The sequence below is a fragment of the Urocitellus parryii genome, chromosome 4 (genome assembly GCF_045843805.1).
Source record: "Urocitellus parryii isolate mUroPar1 chromosome 4, mUroPar1.hap1, whole genome shotgun sequence".
NCBI classification, from domain to species: Eukaryota; Metazoa; Chordata; class Mammalia; order Rodentia; family Sciuridae; genus Urocitellus; species Urocitellus parryii.
Genome location: NC_135534.1, coordinates 201,239,833 through 201,264,426, shown reverse-complemented (window position 1 = coordinate 201,264,426; position 24,594 = coordinate 201,239,833). Strand labels below are relative to the sequence as shown.

The following is a 24,594-nucleotide window of genomic DNA, read 5'->3' as shown; positions in this document are numbered from 1 at the left end:
ATTTTAAGGATTCGTAGAACTCGAAATTACGTCTAAAGCGAGCTCCCAGGCAACAGCTAGCATATGTCTAACAATATAGACCATGTATGTTTCTTACTCCATATTCACAGCAGACTTGTAAAGCTGACTTTATTGCCTTGGTTTTGCAGATGAAGATATTAAGATTTTACAAGGTAAAGAATGGAACCTTGGGGGCTGGGGCTGGGGCTCAGCAATAGCGCACTTGCCTGGCATGTGTGGGCACTGGCACTGGGTTCGATTCTTAGCACTGCATATAAATAAATAAAATAAAAGGTCTATCAACTAAAAATAATATTAAAAAATAAATAAAAAACAGGGCCTGGGGTTGTGGATCAGAGGTAGAGTTCTCGCCTACCACTCCTGAGGCACTGGGTTCGATCCTCAGCACCACATAAAAATAAAGTGAAGATATTGTGTGTCTTCCTGTAACTAAAAAATAAATATTTTTTTTTTTAAAAAAGGAATCTTGGTTTGCTTATCTCCTTTGTTCAGAGAAAAAAGTCTGGGGAGAGGGAGAGTCATTACCACTATTTTGTGCTTATTTTAACTGTACTATTTTATGTAACATGACAAGTACTAGTATCCCCTCTTTACTCTTCAGTAAACTGAGCTTCAGAGGGGTAAAGAAATTTGTAATTACAAAGATTGGGCAGAAACAGGATTTGGACCCAAACTTGTCTAATTCTGAAATGTAAAATCTGAGGACATCAAGGATGATGTCTACTTTAAGGAAAATGAACTTTCCATCAGAAACTGAGTGTTGTGTTTACAGCCCTCACCATTTGCGGCAATCAGTCTTTCCCCAAGGACTTCCTAGATTCCTTATGTGCTTTTTTGTTTGTTTTTGTTGCAAATGTATTATGGCAAAGCTTGCTCTCACATAATGGCATTAGTATATCCTCTGTCATTAGCATTACCTCTTTAAAGCCACCTAAGACAGTGATCATCACAAAGATTTTTCAAAAATACCAGTGTGACCACATCACTCCCTTGCATCTCTGCCTGTCCCCAGGCTCCTCAGCTGAAGTCCATTTTATCCTTAACCTGACATTCTAGGCTCTTGATGACCCGGCCTCTCTTGGCCTCTCCATCCTTATTTTGCTACTTTTCCTTCACATACCACCTTCACCCCTCCAGTGTCTTATCCAGATCTAACCACCTGGAAGTTCCTAGAAAGAGCAGTCCATTCTTAGTTTTGACTTAAAGCTTTTCCCTTTTTTTGGTGGTGGGTGAGGTACTGAGGATTTAATTCAGGGGCACTCAATCACTAAGCCATGTACCCAGCCCTATTTTTGTATTTTATTTAGAGACAGGATCTCACTGAGTTGCGTAGTACCTCGCTTTTGCTGAGGCTGGTTTTGAACTCTGGATCCTCCTACCTCAGCCTCCCAAGCCACTAGGATTATAAGCTTACACCACCATGCCTGGCTTGACTTGAAGCTTTTCTATACTCTGTTCAGTCAACCTGGAGCACACTTTTCCTGCTTGCCTAAATCCTTCTCATCTTTTAAGACTTAGTTCAGAAGTTGTCTTTTCTAGAAAGCTTTGCCTAACAATCAGGGTCCTACTTTAATTTCTAATCAGGCCTTCCTTTGTGTGTCCCCATTTTTTTTTTAGAGAGAGAGAGAGAGAGAGAGAGAGAGAGAATTTTAATATTTATTTTTTAGTTTTCGGCGGACACAATATCTTTGTTTGTATGTGGTGCTGAGGATCAAACCCAAGCCGCACACATGCCAGGCAAGCGCGCTACTGCTTGAGCCACATCCCCAGCCCCATGTGTCCCCATTTTAAGTGGTTCATTAACACTGATGACAATAGTACTAGCAGTAGTTGTTCTTAGTGTGGCCAGTACTATTTAAAGGATGTTTTGTATAGTTGGAAAATGCTAAGCAAGCTCCTACAACTACTTACTTGCCTTTGTGCCAGTGAGTTCAAAATTCCAATTTTTTTTTTTTAATTTTTTAATATTTATTTTTCAGTTCTCGTCGGACACAACATCTTTGTATGTGGTGCTGAGGATCGAACTCAGGCTGCACGCATGCCAGGCGAGCGCGCTACCGCTTGAGCCACATCCCCAGCCGAAAAAATTCCAATTCTATTAAAAAAAAAATCTGTTTTCCTGATCCTACCAGACCTAAACTTAGGTTAGGAATAAAAAATATTTTATTTAAAAATATAAATATTCTCAGCCAGGTTTGGTGGTTCAGGCCTATAATCCTAGCAGCTTTAGAGGCTGAGGCAGGAGGATTGTGAGTTCAAAGCCAGCCTCAACAATTTATTGAAATCCTGTCTGTAAGTAAAATACAAAAAAGGATTGGGGATGTGACTCAGTGGTTAATTGCCCCTGGGTTCAATCCCTGGTATGAAGAATAAATGAGCAAACAAACTGTTCTCTGTCTCTCACCTGGAATTTACCAAAGCCATAAGATGCATTATCCTGGTGGGATTTATGTAACTGTGGACTAATTAACAATGCTCTTACTTTGTTAGACTGTATTCAGTGTATGCAGTATGTTCCTGGTGTCCTGGGGGCCCCAAAGTATCCCCTGCCTATAAGGTTGCCTACAAGAACAGAAAAGAGTATGTGCTTTGGGTCCAAAAACATCTGTGTTTTAATCTTGGCTTCACCAATTACTACCTTGCTACTTTGGGCCATGTAAATTCTCTTTTTAAGTTTAGACTTGTGAGCATGCTTCTGACTACTTTAACTTATGTTTCCTTCCAGCTATCAGAGAAGATGGCATGCCTGGAGGCCGGAATAAGAGCATTGGGCCAGTCCAGGTGAGTTCTAGGCCCTACTCTCTTGTTTTGTCCTAGAAGGCCTGGGCTCCATATGCTCCTGTAGCTGCTCACTTTAGACCTCTCATTTGCAAGATACTTTGCTGTTCATTTCATCTAAAGATTATCAGCAGAATGTTCATTACCTTATTAATAGAGTAATACTGCTTTCTTTTTTTAAAAAAATATTTATTTATTTATTAGTTATTGGCGGACACAACATCTTTGTTTGTATGTGGTGCTGAGGATCGAACCCGGGCCGCACGCATGCCAGGCGAGCGCGCTACCTCTTGAGCCACATCCCCAGCCCCAGTAATACTGCTTTCAATCCCACAAACATTTGCTAAGTTCCTGCTTTGCCAAGTTGGTGGGTTTTGGGGTTTCCCCCCCACTTTTATTGAAGCTAGGGATCAAATACATAGTCTTATACATGCTAGGCAAGCATGCTACCACTGAGATACATCCCCTGCTCCCTGTCAGGATCTATACTATGAACTCTGTTTAATGGGAGAGACAGAGATGTAAACAGACAACATAGTATCATAAGATTTAACAGAGAATGCCCCCTTCACTCCATGGGCCTAATGATCCAGCCCAGGGCAGGGCTTCTCTTTCCTTTGGGCTGGAACCTTGGTTGAGACTGGAGGCACTCAGGGAAAGCTTCCTTGAGAAGGCAAATTTGAACTCAGTCTTGAAAGAGGAGGAAGAATTAGCTGTGTTGGGGAAGGGTGGGAAGCTAAACGTTTTTAATTTGTCCTAGACTGTGAAAAGACCCAAAGATGAATGTTTTAAGGAATGACAAAGAATTTGTTCAGTGAGGCTATAGCATTCAGCTCATGTAATAGAGTGGCAGGAGATAAGGCAGATTACTTGAATTTGGAGTCAGTTCTTTAAAAAGTGGCCTTTGTCTTTGACTGTATGAACTAAGAATTTTTGGTGTGAGCCAAGAGCAAGCTACTAAAAGAGTTTAAATGTGGGTGAGTGGGGCGTACTCAGATTCTCATTTTAGAAAAAAAAAAATTTTTTCATTTGTTTGTTTGGCAGTACTAGTGATTGAACCCAGAGCCTTATACATGCTAGGTAAGCGCTCTAGAAAAATCATTCTAACGGTGGAAATTTCCGGTTTGTGAGGAATGGAACTAGAGTAAATAAAACTAAGAAAGAGAAAGCAGTGAAAAGGGTTTTACAGAAGTCCACTCCAAGACATATAGGTAATAGTTTGCAGTAGAGTAATGACAGTGCATTTTGAGAGGAGGGAACAGATTCAAGAGATAATTAATTGATGGTATTTCTCCAATTAAATGTGAACAAATGAAGAAAGTCAGTTACACACTTATGTATGGGAGATTTCCTATTACATGAACTAGGTACACAGTATGTACTCAATCAGGGTGTATGTGTTTGTGTGTCCATATAAGATCCCCAAGCCAGGCACAGTGGTGCATGCCTATAATCCCAGCAGCTCAGGAGGATGAGATGGGAGGATCATAAGTTCAAAAGCAATAGCGAAGCAGTCAGAGAAATGCAAATCAAAACTACCCTAAGATACCATCTCACTCCAGTAAGACTGGCAGCCATTAGGAAGTCAAACAACAATAAGTGCTGGAGAGGATGCGGGGAAAAGGGCACTCTTGTTCATTGCTGGTGGGACTGCAAATTGGTGCAGCCAATTTGGAAAGCAGTATGGAGATTTCTCGGAAAGCTGGGAATGGAACCACCATTTGACCCAGCTATTCCCCTTCTCGGTCTATTCCCTAAAACCCTAACAAGAGCATGCTACAGGGACACTGCTACATCGATGTTCATAGCAGCTCAATTCACGATAGCAAGACTGTGGAACCAGCCTAGATGCCCTTCAATAGATGAATGGATAAAAAAAATGTGGCATTTATACACTATGGAGTATTACTCTGCATTAAAAAATGACAAAATCATAGAATTTGGAGGGAAATGGATGGCATTAGAGCAGATTATGCTAAGTGAAGCTAGTCAATCTTTAAAAAACAAATACCAAATGACTCCTTTGATATAAAGGGTGTAAACAAGGACAGGGTAGGGACGAAGAGCTTGAGAAGAATATTTACAGTAAACAGGGATGAGAGGTGGGAGGGAAAGGGAGTGAGAAGGGAAATTGCATGGAAATGGAAGGCGATCCTCAGGGTTATACAAAATGTCATATAAGAGGAAAGGAGGGGTAAGTCAAGAGAATACAAATGGAAGAAATGATTTACAGTAGAAGGGGTAGAGAGAGAAAAGGGGAGGGGAGGGGAGGGGAGGGGAGGGGGGATAGTAGACAATAGGACAGACAGCAGAATACATCAGACACTAGAAAGGCAATATGTCAATCAATGGAAGGGTAACTGATGTGATACAGCAATTTGTATACGGGGTAAAAGCGGGAGTTCATAATCCACTTGATTCAAACCGTGTAATATGATGTATTAAGAACTATGTAATGTTATGAACGACCAATAAAAAAAATAAAAAAATAAAAAATAAATAAAAATTATAGAAATGGTAAAAAAAAAAAAAAAGCAATAGCGAGGTGATAAACAACTCAGTGAGAACCTGTCTCTAAATAAAATACAAAATGAGGTCAGGGATGTGGCTCAGTGGCCAAATGCCCATCCTTGGGTTCAATCCCTGGTATCCGGAAAAAAAAAAAAAAAAAAGACACAACAATTCTGGGGGTCTTTTTTTTTTTAAATGGTGCTGGGGTTTGAATCAAGTCATATCTTGTGAGTTAATCTATTTCAATCTGGACTAGTAGTTGTTGGTTTTTTTGTTTGTTTGTTTGTTTTTGTTTTTTTTAATGGTAAAAGATATACAGGTAGTGCACACCTATAATGCTTGGGAGGTTAAGGCAAGAGGACCACAAGCTCAAGGCCAACTGGGCAACTTAACAAGATCCTGATTAAAAATAAGAAAATTTTTTAAAAAGTATAGCTCAGTGACAAAAACATATAACATGAGTTCTACTTTGACAACTTTTTTTCCCTTTGTAGCACTAGGGATTGAACCAAGGGCATGCTTAGGCATGCTAAGCAAGCACTCTACCATTGAATTACATTCAGCTCTTTTTGTTTTATTTTGAGACAGGATCTTGCTGTGTTGCCCAAGCTAGCCTCAAACTTGGGGTCCTCCTGCATTTACAGGCATGAGCCACTACACCCAACTACCTTGACAAATTTTCAAGTGTCCAGTTCTTGACTGTATGCATATTGTTACATAGCATGTCTCTAGAACTTTTTCATCTTGCACAACTGAACTCTATACAGTAACTCTAACAGCAGCTCCCCAGCTCCCAACCCCCAGCCCCTGGCAAACACCATTCTACTTATGTTTCTAAGAATATGACTACTTTAGATGCCTCATAAAGTAGAATCATGAAATATTTGACCCATAGCTTATTTTATTTAGCATAACATTCTCAAGGTTCATCCTTGTAGCATATATAATAGGAACTCCTTCCTTTTTTAAGACTTTGTGTGTTTATACAACATTTTCTTTATCCTTTCCTCCATTATTGCACATTTAGGTTGTTTCTACCTCTTGGCTATTTTGAATAATTTTGCAGTGAACATGGAAGTACAGATATCTCTAGGAGATTCTGATTTCAGTTCTTTTGGGCAAATACCCAGAAGTGGGGTTTCTGGATCATATGGTAGTTCTGTTTTAAGAATCTTAAAACCTTAAGGTTTTAAGGAACCTCCATACTGTTTTTCATAGCAGCTGTACCATTTATATTCCCACCCACAGTGCACAAATCTATCCAACTCAAACCTGCGTAATTCTTTGCTTTAGCATCCTGTAAGAGAACCATGAGCTACAGGGAGATAATGTTGTTTTCATTTTTCAGATGAGGGGAATGAGGCTTAGAGAGCTTGAGTAACTTACCCTATAGCACCCAGCTAGGAAATGAGGAAATTTGAACCCACTCTCAATATGTTCTGTTTTCTATTCTGTGTATCACTGATTGCCCAGTATCCCATTGGTGCACAGGGAGAGAGACAGGTTCAGCCCCCAGCTGAAGTAAGCTGACTTCACCAGGACCCTTTTCACCCAGCCAAAGTTTTTCTGGCTCTTCAAGCTCTGGTCTAGCTCTCACCACAATCACTGATGCTACAAAAAAAACGGGGGTGGGGGGGGGCGGGGGTAGAGTTCTGAGAATGCCTGAAGAGAAAAGACAGACATATTTTGTTTCTTCTTTTTTTTCTTTTTTTCTTTTTAAACTATATACAACTCCTAGTGAATTAAAAAAAATAAAATAAAAATCCTTCCAATGTAGTATGTAATCCAAAGGATTTCAAACCAACCTTTCAATTTATGTATCAGTTAAACCTTTTCTTATTCAAGTCCTGTGTGCTAGCTGTCTTCCAATTCTGAATGTTTCTGTATTTATAGAGGTAACTCAGGGTTCTCTTAGAGGCTGGTGGAGCAAAGAATTATGCAGATTTGAGTCAGACAGGTTTCAAAGAAAATGTCCTCCCAGGTTTCCATAGGAACAACACATAAAAAGTCATCTGGCCCCACCTCCTTAGTACTTAATCTCCTTCTGTGTAATGAATGTAGCCAGTTAGACCTCAACTCTAGGTGAAAGACTTTATAGAAGAAGCGTATTTACTCTCTATATGGTAGTAGCTAGAGCACTGGACTGAATACTTGCATACTCTGACCTCTTCCTCAAACTCTGCCCAGATGTAGGCATACAGTGTGATTTTGTTTAAGTCAGTTCACTATGTGAGCTGCCATTTCTTCTTTTACTTAATAGGATTAGAAATGTATCTCCTACTGGGGAAAAAATGTATTTCCTACTCACACATAGGCAGTATTTAATAAATGGAACATTGTCTGTGTGTTTAACATACATTTACTAAGTACTTCTTCTTTTCTAGGTCCTTTCATGGCCTTAGGTCTTTAGAGGATACTTTTATATGTTACTATAGTGCTATAAAAATAACAATGACGCTTGGGCACAGTGGCACACACCTGTATTCTTAGCTACTTGGGAGGCTGGCACAGGAAGATTGCTTGAGCCTGGGAGTTTGAGACCAACCTGGGCAACATAGCAAGACCCTGTCTAAAAAAACATTAAAAGTAAAGATGAAGATGGGCATAGTGGTCCACACCTGTAATCCCAGTGGCTCTGGAGGCTCAGATAGGAGAATCATGAGTTCAAAGCCAGCCTCAGAAATGGTGAACTTCTTTTTTAATGTTTTTTTATGGACACAATAATTATTTTTTTTAATGTGGTGCTGAGGATCAAACCCAGTACTTATAGGCAAGTTCTCTATCACTGAGCTACAACCCCAGCCCCTTGAACTGACTCTTAAAAGGAGATTGTCATTGAGTTAGGAAAGTGTAGACTCGAGGACAAAGAGGAGTGTCAAGGAACACATAGACTGTGTGGCATGAGAGCAGGTTAAGTGGGCAAGGGGAAGGCTCTGATGATCTGTGTTTGGTGCTGGGCAGTATGCAATCAAGCTGTCATAAGATTGGGGGAGACCTGGAGTATGAGGTGGAAGAGAGGGAACCTGGGAATCCTATAAGATTTAAATAAGCTCTGAGTCCTGAAGGACAAACAGAGGGTATCTTAAGCACTGAATCTAACATATATTCATTCCTTGTCAAAGATATCAGAAGAAGAGATCGAAAGGATCATGTCTGGACAGGAATTTGAGGAAGAAGCCAATCACTGGAGCAACCATGGTGACAGCGACCACAGTTCCCCCGGGAACAGAGCTTCAGAGAGCAACCAGCCCTCCCCAGGCTCCACATTGTCCTCCAGGTGAGCTTTAAGGCAAACCCAGGATCTCCATCTAGGGTCCACCCAAATAGTAGAACAGAAGAAACCTCTGGCTGAGTATTCCTGCCAGGCTCTTTCAGCCATTGTGCTCTTACTCCCTCAGACTCTGGGGTAGGGGAATGGATTATGCCATGTTTCCCAGCCCATTTTATGCTAAAAACCTTAAAAATGTCAGTGGTCTCTTCTATAGACTAATCATATATGCCCATAAAGTCTTCACCTGGCAGAATAATGTTTAAATATAGTGCTTTTCCTTTATTTACTTAATTTATTTATAATGTGCTAGAGATCAAATCTCTCATTTTATCATTAAATAAAACAAGTCATACTGACAATGTCTAATTGATGGCCCCGTATGGTGGCACACACCTGTAATCCCAGCAGCTCTGGAAGTTGCTAGGCCCTAAGCAACTCAGGGAGACCCTGTCTCTAAATAAAATATAAAAAAGGGATGGGATATGGCTCAGTGGTTAAGTATTTCTGGGTTCAATCCCCTATACATGAAAAAAATCAAATTGTTATAATTTCTTTTAATTGCCTCATAAGAATCAATGTTTTTTAGTTTATAAATTTTAAGAAAGAGTTAAGGTGTTGTTTTTTATTTGTTTGGTGTGTGTGTGTGTGCGTGTGTGTGTGTGTGTATGTGTGTTTGTGGTGCTGGGGATTGAACACAGGGCCTTGTGCATGCAAGGCAAGCACTCTACCAACTGAGCCTCCCCAGCTCTTGAAAGAGTGAAGGTTTTATAAGCCAGTCAAATTTGCTGTGTCAGGGAATACTAATTTAGAGACTCTTCTTTCAAGCATGCTATGTTAAGTTAGTTGTCAGGTGTGAAATAGAACCTTCAGCTTCAGGGAAAGTCTATTTTTCCCCAGAAACCTTTCTTTAGGACAGGGGTTGACAGACATTATAAAGACTGTATGTATTTCAGACTTTTCAGCCCTAATGATCTGGGTCTCAGCTACTCAACTTTACCTTTAAAGTGGGAAAGCAGCCATAGACCACATGTAACCAGTAGGTCTGAATTACTAGTTTACAAAGTCTCATTTACCAAAACAGACCACAGTCTATAGGATGTAGCTTGCCAAACTTGATTATAGAATATATGTCTAGGTAAAAGCTAGAGAATTTTTTTTTAATTAGTTCAGAAAGTGGTGAGATTTTTCTAAGAAAAGGGAAGCCAGGGATGAATATGAAGTCTTCCTCTTCATATTTAATCATAGTTTTTATTCTAGGATTATTCCTTAGTTTGTTCCTTCCTTTGAATAGTTAGGGGGGTTTTGCCACATGCCGTGTTTCTTGCTTGGTACTGGATTTGTTCTGTGGCCTGACAAGTGGTCTATCTATGCCTTCATTTTCCTAATGGTAAAATAATGCAAACACCCACATTTGTCATCCTAGTCTCTGAGTATCCATTAAAAATTCTTCAGATGTAGCACCTGTACAAAGAATTCATCCAACTAATATATATTCAGTACCTACTCTGCCAGGCACTTGAGTGTCCAATGGTGAGCCCCACATTTATGTCTCACAGATGGGAGTCTAGGAGACATGCACATAACCATTAATTATTTCCCCTGGCTTGGTGAGACACAGACCTCATGACCAAAGAACATCTAAGCCACTTGCTGACTTGTTTTCTTTGAGTAGGCACGGGACCTGCCTTGGCTTTGCTTGACTTGACATTTTTCTCTCCAGTAGGTCTGTGGAACTAAACGGATTCATGACATTCAGGGATCAGTACATGGGGATGTCTGTGCCCCCACATTATCAATACATACCACACCTTTTTAGCTATTCTGGCCACTCACCACTTCTGCCCCCACAAGCTCGCAGCCTTGACCCCCAGTCATACAGCCTGATTCACCAACTGATGTCAGCTGAGGACCTGGAACCGTTGGGCACACCCATGTTGATCGAAGATGGGTAAGTGAGCTCTGTGCTGCTTGACCTCTGGCAATCTCAGTGTGTTCCAACAGTGCACCCACTTGCATCCCTGGCTGGTGTACCAGAGGCTTTGAAATGAATGAGGGGTTAATGAGTGATGATTTAAGCATCAGAAGACAAACCTGTGCTTATCTTCAAAATCAGTCCTTAAGCATATTTTCTCATAATAAAGTTGGAGTTACTTTTCTGTCTGTGTGGAATTGGGATGGAAGAGCTTTGTTTTGTCATGGTTAGGTAAACCAGGCCCTAGGACATATCTGAGTGCTTCTGCACAGTAAATTTAGCTATAATTCTGGGGGTAAAAATATACCGTGTGTAGGCTCCTTAACAAGACATTCAAAGCCCTACCTGATTATGGCCTGTCTGCATCCTTGCCAGCATACCCATGGGTAGCATGTTGCATGTGACCACCTTGGGTGGGCCTAAGTTAATGGAGTAAATCCTCTTAGTCTGCAGTTAGCTTTACTTGAGTAAATTGTTGTCCAGCCTTCAAACCCATCCATTGCTTACCTTTGGGCCTGGGGCATAGGCTGTTTGAGGGTTACCAAGTTTATAATCCCCAAAGATATCCTGAGGTTTTTCTTAAGTTAGTCTCTAGTTTCAAAAGAGACTCAAATATCTACTATCAAGAAGGTCATACAAATCTTTATATATCTGGATGTGGGTGGGGTATGAGAAAGAGGATATTAAGGGAACTTGAGAGGAAGAAACCTGGGTCCCCTGAGTCTATGGCCTCAGAAGCCCCCTTTAGGTCACAGTTGAGAAATGCCATGCTCTTTCCATCCAACTATACGCCTGAAGAAAGGGCTGAGCAGTTAGGTACAATGGCTCACGCCTCTAATCCCAGCAGCTCAGGAGGCTTAAGTAGGAGGATCTTGAGTTCAAAGCCAGCCTCAGCAATTTAGTGAGGCCGTAAGCATCTCAGTGAGACTCTGTCTCTAAATAAAAAAAAAGCGGGGTAGGGGGCATTGAGAATGTAGCTCAGTGGTTAAGTGCCTCTAGGTTCAATCCCTGGTACCAAAGAAAAGAAAAAGAAAGGGCTGAGCAGCTCTAGTTCTTGAACTCTCACCACCAGAGGGTGCAGTGAGATAGGAAAAGCTTTTGGACTCCTTTTGGCTTTGGCTGTCTTGCCCTAAGGTTCATTTTTGTGCTGGTGCCTGAGTTTGGGTGAGCACCAGATCACCCCACTGAAGTTTACATTGCTAAAAGTGACTAAGAATTTTCTGAAACATAGAACATTAGAGGACACCAATTTGAAAAATCATCCTCCCTGGCTGCGGCAGCCTCTCTGAGGGTCCCCTCTTGCCCCTGCAAGAGTCTAATATGAATTCTATTATGTTTCCTTATGCTTGAATAAATTCTACTCCTTTCATTTTGGGGAAAAAATACTATACTCCCTGATAATTGCACAAGTTTCTAAATCTCTTTTCCTCCCAGCAACCTTTTCTCACAAAAAACATTTTTTTGGCCCTGAGCTTGCTTCTGGTCTGTCTTTCCCCTTTATAAGAAAATTGAGTTGCATGATACTAGAGATCTCTGTAGTCAAGGGGAAGGGAGAACTGCCAGGGACACTTTGTACCTTTAAGACTATCCTTTCCCTGGGTCCCTATCCTTCCCCTCTGGCTGATGGAAGTGATTTTCCTGTCCCTGCCCCCAGATATGCTGTGACACAGGCAGAGCTGTTTGCCCTGCTCTGCCGCCTGGCCGATGAGCTGCTCTTTAGGCAGATTGCCTGGATCAAGAAGCTGCCTTTCTTCTGCGAGCTCTCAATCAAGGATTACACGTGCCTCTTGAGCTCTACATGGCAGGAGTTGATCCTGCTATCGTCCCTCACAGTTTACAGCAAACAGATCTTTGGAGAGCTGGCTGATGTTACTGCCAAGTATTCGCCCTCTGATGAAGAGTTACACAGGTGAGGCTGCTGGCTGGGGAGGGAATCCCAAGCAATCAAACCCTTCTCATCCCTGCAGGGTAGGGTTGCCTGGCCCTCCAAAGGATGGCATCCAACCATACAGACCTGAGTTTGAATCCTTATTCTGCCACTGACTAGCTTTGTGGTATTGACTAAGTCTCTGATCCTCAGATTCTGAATTTATAAAATGGAATGATAACAATACCTCCCCAACAAAGTGGTTGTAAGAGTAAATGTTGTACAAACTTAGCAAAAGCTATATTGTTATTTTTATTATGTCTGGTTTAGTGAAATAAAATAATATATCTAGGAATAACAGAAATCTAATCTGCCTACAAGGCAAGAGGGGTTCAGAACTGTAGTTTACAATCCAGGAAAGAAACTAGAGATCACTTTGGTATCTGTTGTATGCCAGGCACTAGGCTACATATTTCATGTTATTATTTTGTTTCCACAGCCTCCAGCATTATAGGTGTCATTGTGCCTGTTTTATAGGCGAGAAAACTGAAGTTCAGAAAGCCCAGGCCTTGAGGTGTTTGGTTTTGAATCCAGAGCCTAGATTTGAACTTATAGCCACTTGTTGCAAAGCTTAGACTCTTTCATGGCATCAGGAATGCAATGAGATGTCAAAAGCATGAGACTAAGGGCCCAAACTGTTTTCTTGGCCATTTTCTGCCAAAAATTTCATCCCAGATAACTCACATCTTCCTATCTGCTGCTTCCATGGCCTGTCCTAGCACTTTTTTAGTCACTCACTTTAGAGACTTAGGGACATGGTGACTATATTTTCTGACCTCAAAATCAAGACAAATGATTTGTTGAGACAACTTTCTTGGCTTATTAATTTACTAGTATGAAATATGTTATATAGCTTAATTCACATTCAAATAGACACTTCAATAAATCACTTTATTGGACAGATTAAAATAATGGAAGTCATGGGATCTCATGGCATCCAAATGAAAGAAAAGATGAATGAAAATTGAGAGGGTAGAGGACTAGCCCCCATACTTCTCTGCACCTCCCCCAACCATTCACTCATGGCATACAAACAAGGCTGGGGCTTAAGCAGAGAGTCAAGTTCCAAGACCTTCGAGGGCCTTTTGCACAGCCGAGGGAGGGAAGAGTCTGGGTGCTGACCCTCTTCCCTTATTTTCTAATATTTTCTTATTAATGGTGCCTGCTGGCTTCAGGGTGATCTATAAATGACAGAGTGTTGAACTCAACTGACCCTGTATTCTATAAACAGTGCTTTCTAATTTCGCAGATGACCTACACCCTTGTCCAAAGCCTCTTAATTCATCGTTTCCATCAAATTTCTGTCTCTAGCTCCATAACTCTGGGCCGAGGAGATGTTTGTATGGCAGTCAGCCTGCCTCAAGTTTGTCAGTTTGCAGAGCTGGCCCAGGGAGCCCAGCCTCCCTATTTTCCTAGAGTCTACCAGTTCAGCCAGAGGCTGCCTACTGGGCTCAGCTCCCTGTAGAGTGATAGGTTTTCCCAGACCCTTTCTGGATAGGTAGGGATCACAGGCAGTACAGGAGACTCTGACTTTGACCTTCATAAGGTACTTTATCCCACTACAGCCAATCTCTTGAGTCCTAAGACTAAGGCAGGCACCTATTACAGATGAGTTAGTGAGAAAACTTACTTCCTAGAAAAGTTCCTTACTAAAGAGTCTAAAGCTGCACTGTCCAGTGTAGTAGCCACTATCCTCCTGTGGCTTTTTAAAGTTAAATTACTTTAAATTAAAAATCCAGTTTATCAAATGCTCGTGTCACATTTCAAGTGCTGAGTAGCCACATGTGGCTAGTGGCTACTATGCTGAATAGTGCAAATATAGCCATTTCCATCATCACAGAAAGTTCTGTTAAGCCGTGCTGACTCTAGAACACATGTTGCTGCTGAGCTTTCAAGGGAGCTCTGAGGATAAGAAATGGATTGTTGTTAGACTTCTTACTCTACTATGGAACCCATCAATGGAAAAGTAAGAGTTAACTTCAACGTGTTAGTTCTGACCCATGGCCATTTACTGAGTATGTGTGTATGTTCAGGAAGGTGTGCTGGGGTCACAGATAATGCAGACAAGGTTTCTGATTCTGAGAAACCATATTCTTGGTTTAGAGGTTTGGGAGGCACATAGAAACAGTCTCCAATGCAAGGTCATACTGGAAGAGACCAAGGAGAGTGTGAAGGACTGTAGAAACAGAGATAGGAATGAGGGCTACTTGTCGAACCAGGGAAGGCTCATCAGAGAAATAGACATTGGAAGGCTGGGGGGGTGTCCCTCTGGGTAGAGTGTTTGCTTAGCATGTGTGAGGCCCTGGGTTCTAGCCTCAGTACCACAAACAGTAACAATGATAATAGACATTTAAACTGTACCTTGAAGTGCAATATTTCTAAGTTGTACAGAAGAGATGGAAGACAGGAGAATAGCACAAAATTCTAGAAGTTATGCAGGGACCCAAAAGCAGTCCTGTGGATTTAGGGCATAAAGAAAATTATGTGAGAGACAGAAAAATGAAGGGATCAGTGACTGAGGAAAAAAGATATAAACGAGACAGTTCAGAAAGGTACTCGAATGCCAATCGAAAGAATTTGGGTTTGAATGTGGTTTTACATGAAGGAATCACATAGGTTGCATTTTAGAAAGATTTCTGTGGCCATAAAGCTCAGGGTGGATTGGACAAGATGAGATAGTTGATTAGGAGGCTATTCCATAGCCAAGTGAAAGAAAACAAGGCCAGACATGCATGGTGGCACATGCTTATAATTCCAGTGACTTGGGAGGCTGAGGCTGGAGTAAGTTGGAGGCCAGCCTTAGCAACTTAATGAGGCCCTGTTTCAAAAATTAAAAGGGCTGGGTTAGAGCGTCCCTGGGTTCAATCCCAGAACCAAAAAAAAAAAAAAGAAAAGAAAGAAAGAAAACAAGACCTGGACAAAGCAACAGTGATGTGGGAGTAGGGGAGTAGAGAGGGCAGCACAAAGCTAAATGATGTCAAGGAGGTAAAATCAGTGAGACTTCTGTGAGTGAGAAAAGTTGGGGATGACTGCTGGGGTTTTGGATTACCTGGGCCCAAGATAAAGGAGCCTGAGAAGAGCAGGATGGGAGATGAAATGCTCTGATTTGGTTTGGGTGTCTATGAATCTAAGGTGCATGTTGGACCAGGGCATAGGATATAGAAGTGTGAGAGCCTCTAGAGTCAGGCTAATCACTGTAAAGCATCCCCTCTCTGCTAGAATCCTAGGATGTAGAGTCTAATTGGCCATAGCTCTTTCCTGCCTGTGTTACTCCCACTCCCCCAGATGGCCTTTGCTTCTTCACAACTTTCGAGTGTGAGTACCTACTGTCAGGAATAGCTATTCCCAGATGATGCATGACCATCCCCTTTCTCTTCTCAAATATCCAATCAAATTTATGGTGCCCATATTCCTTAATCAGACTGTTATCAGAGAGTGAGCTGGATGAATTTGATTTAAAGCAGATTGTAGCACCAGCCAGTGACTGCTCCTGGCCCTAATCAACACTCCTTCACTCCTAGGAGAAGATGCCTTGAGCTAGATGGACTTTAATGGGCACTTCTATCTCTTAAGCACTAGCTCCATTTTGGCCAAGTCTCTGGAAAGTTGCCTCTCAGCTTCCCAGATCGGACCCTATAGAGCTCAGGAAACACAATCTTTTCTTTATGAGGATGATACTAATACTATTAATAATAGCTAACAAATGTAGAGTTTTTTTATTGTGCCAAATTTCATCTTAAGTGCTTTTGATTTGTTATTTGTTGAGTGTTCACAAATTAGTGTTGAGACTGGACTAATACTATATCTGTTGTAGAGATGAGGAGTATGAGATTTGTGAGAATTCACACCTGAAAAACTAGAAAGAGGTGGAGTTAAGACTCATCTAGGTCTGTTGTACCCCCAAAACCTAGGCTTTTTACCATTACACTATACAAATTTTCATTTTTCCAGAGCCTTCTCAAAAGGTTTGATTTTCTGGACTTTGTCCTGGTTGCTGTAATCTCACTTTTCATCTTGAAGTCTGTATGTGGGTGCTGAGACGGCAATTCCTTGAAGCTTGTAGCTGATGGCTGCTCCTGGAAAAAGATGCATTTAGATGAATGGCAAAGAGACAACTGGGCTTCTCCGCCCCTTAATGGGATATAACTTATATAGTGTCAGCTGCAATTGCTGACTGAATGGTCCAATGATTTTGGGGATCCTGGTAGGAGTGTTTTCCTTGTCCTAGCATGCTTGTGTGATAGGAACCTAGAAGAAGAATGGGTGTGTTTGTCCAACTTTATGGCTTTGAATGCTGATAATTTGTAGACAGGGAATACAGGGGCGTTAGAACTGTGGAGTGGGCAGATGTGGAGGAGGCATGGCTACAGGAGGAAGCAGGCCCGTGGAACAGAGAACAACTTTGTTTATCTAGTGGTGGGATGTGGGTGTAGAGGAAAGCTTTGCAGTCGAGCTGAGGAGACAGAGTGGGGGCTGTTGGGCTGGCAGCCAGCCCCCCACCACTGCCAGGGGTCCATGATGGTTGCCTGTTGTAGGAAATTTTGAAAAAGGGATGTACTGTCCCAAGGAGAAAGGACAGATCTGGTGTATATGCACAGATCAAGCACTTAGAGCTCCTTTGTGTCTCCCAAGTCAGGATTGAGCCAGGAACAGGTTTGGCACTGCTGGCTAGGCTTCTGGCTGATAGCCACACACCTGCAGATTCTGCAGTGCCAGAATGAGTACTTGGGGCAAGAGGTTGCTGATTAAGGGACAGAGCATTATCTTTACTTGCTACACTACTGAGCCACCAGACAGATGCTGCTCTCCTTACCTCACCTCATCTAATCCCCACCCATCCTTCAACACAGATTCTTAAGGGAATCAAGCCCCCCTCCCCCTTTTTCCCTCTCAAGAGCATAAGTAGCCAACAAAGTAGTGTCATGAGGAGTGGACTTCACTTCCAGGCACACTGCTTTCTGTGATCTCGGTATCATGGAGACACCAAATGCCCACCCAGGACTGAACCTGACAGAGTTGGGGGTGAGCGGCAAAGCACTGGGAAAGCTTATAAGCTGGGAATTAGAAGGCCCAGGTTTGAACCTGGGCTCCCCCAGCATGCACTTCTCTGTAACTTTGGGGAAATCACCTCTTTTTCTGCTCCCTCATCCCTAACATAGAAGTGATATTTTTTATCCCATAGGCTATCATGTGAGAAACAGGGGCATAGTAAAGAACCTCTCTAAACAAAGGGGTTTATGATTAATATACTTTTTTTTGAGTTATTAGGAGTGGCCAATGAGATCATGTATGTGCAGTAAAGCACCTAGCAGGTAGCACTTGGCAGAATCTTTACCTATCAACCAGCCTGTGAAAGTATCAATAATGCTGTAGAAGCCACTGGGCCAGATGAGAAAGAAATTGAGTTAGCCATGATATCTTAAATCAGCAAACTAAGAGAAGCTTAGACTGACTGGGAGCCATGCCATGAGGCAGAGGGGTCAAAGCTCCTGATTGCAGCTACCTACTGCTGTGGCTCCCCCTGGTGCTTGAGAATTGCAGGTACCTCTGGCCCCAACCAGTGCCAGAAAAGAAAAAATATCCTACTTGTCCAGGAAGCCAAACCCTTCAAAATTAACACAAAAAGAAGTAGATTCCAGAAAGCAAAAGTGTATTCACAAGTGTCCAGAACACTCGGAATACCAAAATAAGCTCGGTGCCCATATCTGAATCAAGAAGCAGCCATGAGGTTGAGTATCATCTCTTTGTAACTGAACTGCATCTAAGGCATGTGTGGGTGGAACTCTCCTTGGCCCACTGTCCAGCCACCCCTAGATTGATTCTGGCCAGTCCTGACCCCAGTTTTTACAAACTTTTGCTTTCCCATTAAGCACTTACCTCCTTGGTTTATTGGTATCTCCATTTTTGGTATGAAGCATACCCAGAGCATTAGTCCCTGGGGTGGCCTAGCCTGGGCTCCTTTGCCTAAAACTTAATCTTTTCCCCATGATCTCATTTCTGACCCAAAGAAGGGAGCATGGCCAGCTTTGAGCCCCTTCTGTTAGGATATACTGTTGGAAAAACCAAGGCCTCAGGGGATTAGCCAGGTTCCAAGTTCTAATTCTGCCACCAGCTAGCTGTGTGCTGGTGAACCAGTCCCTTCCCTTGTCTGAACTTCAGTTTTCTCATCTGCACAACAGTAATAACTATGTCACCTAGTTCAAAAAGTTGAAAGAATTAAATGAGAAAATGCACAGAAAGTGCCCAGCACAGAGGTTAGCACGGCATGGAGACTCAGATGTTTTCTTCCCACCCTGGCTGAAGTCAGGTATGCCAACAAAATTTTTCATTGTGCTTAACCTCAACCCTGCTTGAAACAGTGAACCTAAACAAATAAAATTGGCAGTTTTTTCAGCATTGTGGCAGAGGCTCACATAGAGTCACCATGGCAGCTGCCATTGGTATTGGAGGCTGCATCTCAACAAAAGCAGTATCTCAGTATTGTCCTATTTCTCCACTTTACATCCTAAACCTCCTTTGGCCCTTGGTACCCAAAACTAGCAAGTATTATTATTTTGCAGAGGAAGACCTCAAAGCTTAGACGGGGTCAAATGACTGTCCCAGGGGTGTGTGATGGAGCTGGATTTGAACCTAGATTTGATTGACTCTGCCTGACCTTGGGAATAGCAGCTGGCATGAGAGACCTGTGGATTCCATTTCCCCCAAGCTCATCCTCTTTGCTATTGTAGATACCTTAAGGAGCAAGCTGTAAGAGCCCTCTGTCTTCTCTTTCTGGCCTCCACTGATATCAGAGCCTGTGGGTAAACCCTATGTCTGTTCCCCAGATTTAGTGATGAAGGGATGGAAGTGATTGAGCGGCTCATCTATCTGTATCACAAGTTCCATCAGCTAAAGGTTAGCAATGAGGAATACGCGTGCATGAAAGCAATTAACTTTCTAAACCAAGGTAAGTAGCTGGGAGAGAGGCAGTGGGATTCCCCCCCCACCCCACCCCCACCTGTGAGCATTTAACCTCTATTTCACTCCCTCCCCTTCCTTCAGGACTGTCACAGAAGCTCTCATACCATGTGGCTACCAATTTTAAAGGCCTGCACTCCCCCTTGTCATCATCCTACCCCTTTACAGTGCAAGGAATGCTTTGTATTTTTTCTTGAAATCTAAATGCCACAATCTCTATAACTCATAGAGGAAGGGAGAGGATTCACTTTGTTTAGTCAGTTTTAATGCATTTAAACACAGACACCAAGGACAGTACATGCGTCATTTAAAATATGTGCTAGTTTACCAGCGACTAAAGAAGAGCAGAGTGACTGATGAAACTACTGGAGATAAGGCCTCTGTGACAGGCTGGCAGTGGTTCTGATACCTCTTCAGGGAAGAGTGGTGATGCACAAAAACTCAGCACATGCATATCAAGCATGGTTTTTAATTAAAAGAGTGGATGTGATTTATATGGAGCATTACCTGCAACGTGGCACTTGGTAGCTGCTGGTAACCAGCATATAAAGGAGAATTTGTGTTCTTTTATCCAAAGTAAAATAAGTGCTCTGCTCCCAGAGTGGAATTGGGTGATTTTGGTGCCTGTGGCATTGAAAGTGCTCTCTTCCTGTGCTGTTTCCCAGCTTAGATAGAGACTCTTGATTTCCTCCTCATTGTTCAGTCTCCCCCTCATGCTGGCCAGACCTCTTTCTGCGGCTTCTGCACCATTCATGCATGTATTTGGTGCTCTGCATGCCTCCCGTAGGCCAAACCCTGTGCTGAGCATTAAAGACATCAACAAATATTAGACCCCCAGGTTCCTCCAGAAACATACACTCTACTGGCACTTGACACATAAATTGTGCCTCAAATGGGGGAAATCAGTAGCAGCTTCTTGGGGGAGGAGAAATTTGAGGTGGGCCTCAAAGGCTGGGTAGGGTAAGGTTTATATAGAAAATATTAATACATATTCTATATAAAATATGTATTAATATATTCTCTATATTAACATTATATATTACACAATTAATATTAATGTTATATATCATGTATAATTAATAATTACATTACATATAATATTAATATAGAGAATATATAAATACATAATAGTCTACATATAGAATATACAGTAACATATTCTATATATAGAATATTACATATATTCTATGTATATCTTTATATATAGAAAAAGGGTTTTATGTGTGTTGATAGATTAGACTAGGAAGGAAGGATGGACAGACAATAGCCCAGGTAGAATTGTAAGAGAGACATTAGAGATCTCATGCATGTGTTTGTGTGTGTGTGTGTGTGTCTGTGTGTGTTACATACACAAACATATAGGTATCCCCAAGATTGGCTCCAAAGATGAGAAAATTCAGAGATATCATGAAGGATAAATTTGAAAAATAGGTTAGTCATTTGTTCATCATTCATGGTGCCTGTTTTGTAGTACACCCTGTGCTGGGAGCTGAGTATGAAGTTGAGAAAGACACAGCCTAGCCCTGAAAAGATTCAATCTAGTACTATCCTTTATGTTATTTTTTACTTCTCTTCCCTTATCCAGAACTTATTTCCTCCATATCAAAAAGGGAAAAGAGCCCCTGTTGTGACAGTGTTTAATAATTTTTAATTGAGGGATGTACATATTAAAGAAGCTATTATTTTTCCTCATTAGAAAACCCTTCCCATTCCTCGTGTGTGTGTTTTGTTTTGTTTTTCTACAGATATCAGGGGTCTGACCAGTGCTTCACAGCTGGAACAATTGAACAAGCGATATTGGTACATTTGCCAGGATTTCACTGAATATAAATATACACATCAGCCAAACCGCTTTCCTGATCTCATGATGTGTTTACCTGAGATTCGATACATTGCAGGTAATGTTCTAGGTCCTGGGCCCCCAACCCTTCCTTGTGTGTCTTAGCTTGTGTAGGATACAAGATTATAAGTGTTTTCTGGATGCTTATTCCAGACTCATTACAACCTGTGTAAAAGAGTTACTACCCTTGCCCTCAGAAAAATTCTGTTGTAGTAAGAAGTTTTTTGTCTTCTTTGTAGAGAAGCTCTCATTTCAGGATCTCCCATGATGTGCAAGGGTACCCATGGCCTTATTACCATTTAAATTTAGAACAATCTCTGCAAGGTTGATTTGGTATGGTCCTTCTGTGGATAGGAAAACATGCTTGGAGTATTGGAGTATCTTAAATTAACTTCATTTCCCAAATTGTTTATTTTAAGAGAGTAAATTTTATGAGAATTATCTCAGTTTAAAAACAAAAAAAACAAACAAGAAAAAACCTTATGTCATAGGATTACCTATGGGCTTTCCAGGGTCATTTAAAGTGGTGTCTTTAAAATTCTGTTTGCAAAGGAATTTTGTGTATCGGGATATGTATTTGTGTGTGGTCTTCACCCCCACTCCACTTCTTGACATTTAATAGGTCCGCTTCCATGCATAATCTTGGCTTTTTTTTTTTGTTGTTGTTGCTTTAATTCATTTAGTAAGGGTTCATGTTTCTAGCTGTCCAGCATGTACTGAGGAGCAGCTTAAAAATGTGATCTCTAGATTGTGATTATTCCTACAAAATTCAGCAGTACAATTTTTGAAGGAAAAAAGTTCAGTCTGTCAAAGGAGGATTTTTTATTTGTTTCCTACTTTTTGGGTCACAGAGCAATGTAGCAGATATAAGCTGGACCTGGCAGCATTTAAAAAATGGACATAGTTATCTCAGCTAGGAAGCTTTAAAAAAAGTCAGTGTTTGGGTTGCACCTTCAGACTTTTTGATTTAATTGGTATGGGGTGGAACCTGGGTATCAGTGTTATTTAAATGCTCCCCAGGTGACCTGGGTTACTGTCTGGAAGAAGAACCACAGGCTTAATTTACCTTAGTTTACAGAGTATATTAGCATGCTAAATGCTCTAAGAAGCCCTGCAATAAAAAACCTGTAAAATTCTTTTAACCCCAAATTTCTCAAGGTTCTTTGCCCCTACAATCCCTCTCCTTTCTCCTCTGTACTTTTAGTAACCTATTTGCTATTCTGAAAAGCATTATTTTGTAGAATAACTAGATTCTACAAGGGAAAAAAGAAAAAGGGATAGGTGCTTTAGCTGAAAGAGGGCTAGATAGGACCACCTTTCATTTCAGATTCCTCATGTATAAAATGAGAATGGAAAGTGTTTATTACACAGAAATATGGTGAAATTAAATGAGATAATGCATTTAACACCTAGCACAGTAAGTATTCCCTGGACAGAATGATTATGAGTCTTCTGAGGGCACCAAAATGAGTCGATAGCAGAGTCGTTCTCTGCATCTGGCCTTTGCCATACTCCTGGCACTTCCCTTGCCCATCACTCACTCAGGTGATATTCCCCCTTCAGCTGCCCAAGAGAAAGCAGGTGCCCTCTTCTACTAGTGGCCATTGCTAACTCCTCTTCTCCTACCTTTCCCCAGGAAAGATGGTGAATGTACCCCTGGAACAGCTGCCCCTCCTCTTTAAGGTGGTGCTGCACTCCTGCAAGACAAGTGTTGTCAAGGAATGACCTGTTCCCTGCACCAGCCACAGCGCCTTGGATAGGCAGGACATGCTCCAGAGGAAAGAGCCAGAGAGACCAACATGGAGGCTGTGTAGCTAATGTTTCTATTGCAGGAAGAGTTTTTTGTTTGTTTGTCTGTTATTTTAACCTCATTTTTCTATATATTTATTTCACGACAGAGTTGAATGTATGGCCTTCAACATGATGCACATGCTTTTGTGTGAATGCAGCAGATGCATTTCCTTGCAGTTTACAGAATGTGAAGATGTTTAATGTTACAGTGTTGTCCTTGTATAGAGATAGTTCTTTTGTATTTTGAGGGAGAGGGCAGGGTGGCTGAGATGACTATGTCCATAGTGTTGACAAAGACGACTACCTCAATGGAAATGGGGGTGTGACCATCCCTACTTTTTCCACATTTTCTCACAGACTTATACATTTGTCTGTCAGAGAGCAAACTGCCTTTTTCTAGCCACAGACTTGTCAGGTAAAAGAGTGCACCAAAGTGGTGCTGGGAGAAGTACTCATTGAGGTGGGTGAGATGCAGGAGATGAGGATTAAGCCATCTCATTTCTTTGAAAAATATGAAAGTTGAGAGTAGGCACAGCGACCAAATCTAAAGCAGGTGTCTTCCCACCCAAGAAGTCCTGAGGGCAGAAGACTGTCTGTCCTTATATCCTGTTGCTCCCTCCCATCACTATCAAGTTTCTGCCACTGTCAACTTTTCATCCAGGCAAAGTCCCAGCAATAAGTCAATCCATAGGACTTGCCTACCAGCTCCCTTGGGGCTTACAGCTACCTAATTTCCTTATGTGGATCTGCTAAGGCCTGTCTTCCTCAATCTCCTTCCCTCTCCCATATAAATTTGACTTCCTGTCAGCCCTTTGAAAAGCTGACTGAGCAGAATGGCAGGTTTTCAATACTGATGCCCACTACTCATTTTTTATTATTATTTTCTTCAAAGGATAGTGGGATAAAGGCCAGGCTGCTGAATGAATAAATACTCCTTCTTTGGAATACCCCTGTTCCTCTCTCCACCCTACCCCACCCTCATGACTGAATCAAAAAGTATAGTCTCCTTTTTAAATAATGGAAAGGATCATTCACCTATCTGCTGATCAGAAATTTTTGCTCCTAAGTTTTATTCCAAGTTCTCTTAATCTCCCCCAAATGAGGCCAAATTTTCCCAGCACCCCAGAACAAAAAGCCCAGAGTAGCCCCGCTTACCCCTTAGGTGGCCTGCTGACCAGGGCCTGAAGGGCTGGAGCCAAAAGCATCTGGAATGAAAGGGGTGGGGTCCCTACACTACCTCATGTTTCTAAGGGTCTGGCTGCTACCTCAGCAGATATGGCCTAGACCCCTTTTATTTTGCTACCTGCCCTACCTAGTTCCAGGACATTTTTCTTGCCTCTTTTAACTTTGGGCAGACACCAGGTCTGTCCTGGAGCTCCTTCAGGAGTTTTTCCCTTCTCTGCCTTAATATAGTGGCTGCTCCTGCCCACAACCAGGCACCTTTTTTTATAGCTAGTGCATCCTTGGGTGGGCTTGAGGGGCCCATAGGACCTCCTTCTGCCTTCTGTTTGATCAAAGGCTGTTGC

The 24,594-nt window shown here is 41.8% G+C and overlaps 1 protein-coding gene across 1 annotated transcript in view; it reads left to right on the top strand.

Annotated features, from left to right (window-relative positions):
- The window catches only part of Nr6a1 (nuclear receptor subfamily 6 group A member 1), a 210,359-nt gene extending 186,513 nt beyond the window's left edge, over nt 1-23,846 (top strand). Inside the window, exons 5-11 of the mRNA XM_077797991.1 lie at nt 2,747-2,802; nt 8,433-8,587; nt 10,302-10,529; nt 12,208-12,462; nt 19,305-19,426; nt 21,183-21,335; nt 22,914-23,846. Of these exons, the coding sequence (XP_077654117.1) occupies nt 2,747-2,802; nt 8,433-8,587; nt 10,302-10,529; nt 12,208-12,462; nt 19,305-19,426; nt 21,183-21,335; nt 22,914-23,002 (1,058 nt within the window). The 3' untranslated portion in view covers nt 23,003-23,846. The remainder of the gene's footprint in view (nt 1-2,746; nt 2,803-8,432; nt 8,588-10,301; nt 10,530-12,207; nt 12,463-19,304; nt 19,427-21,182; nt 21,336-22,913) is intronic.
- The last annotated feature ends 748 nt before the right edge of the window (nt 23,847-24,594 follow it).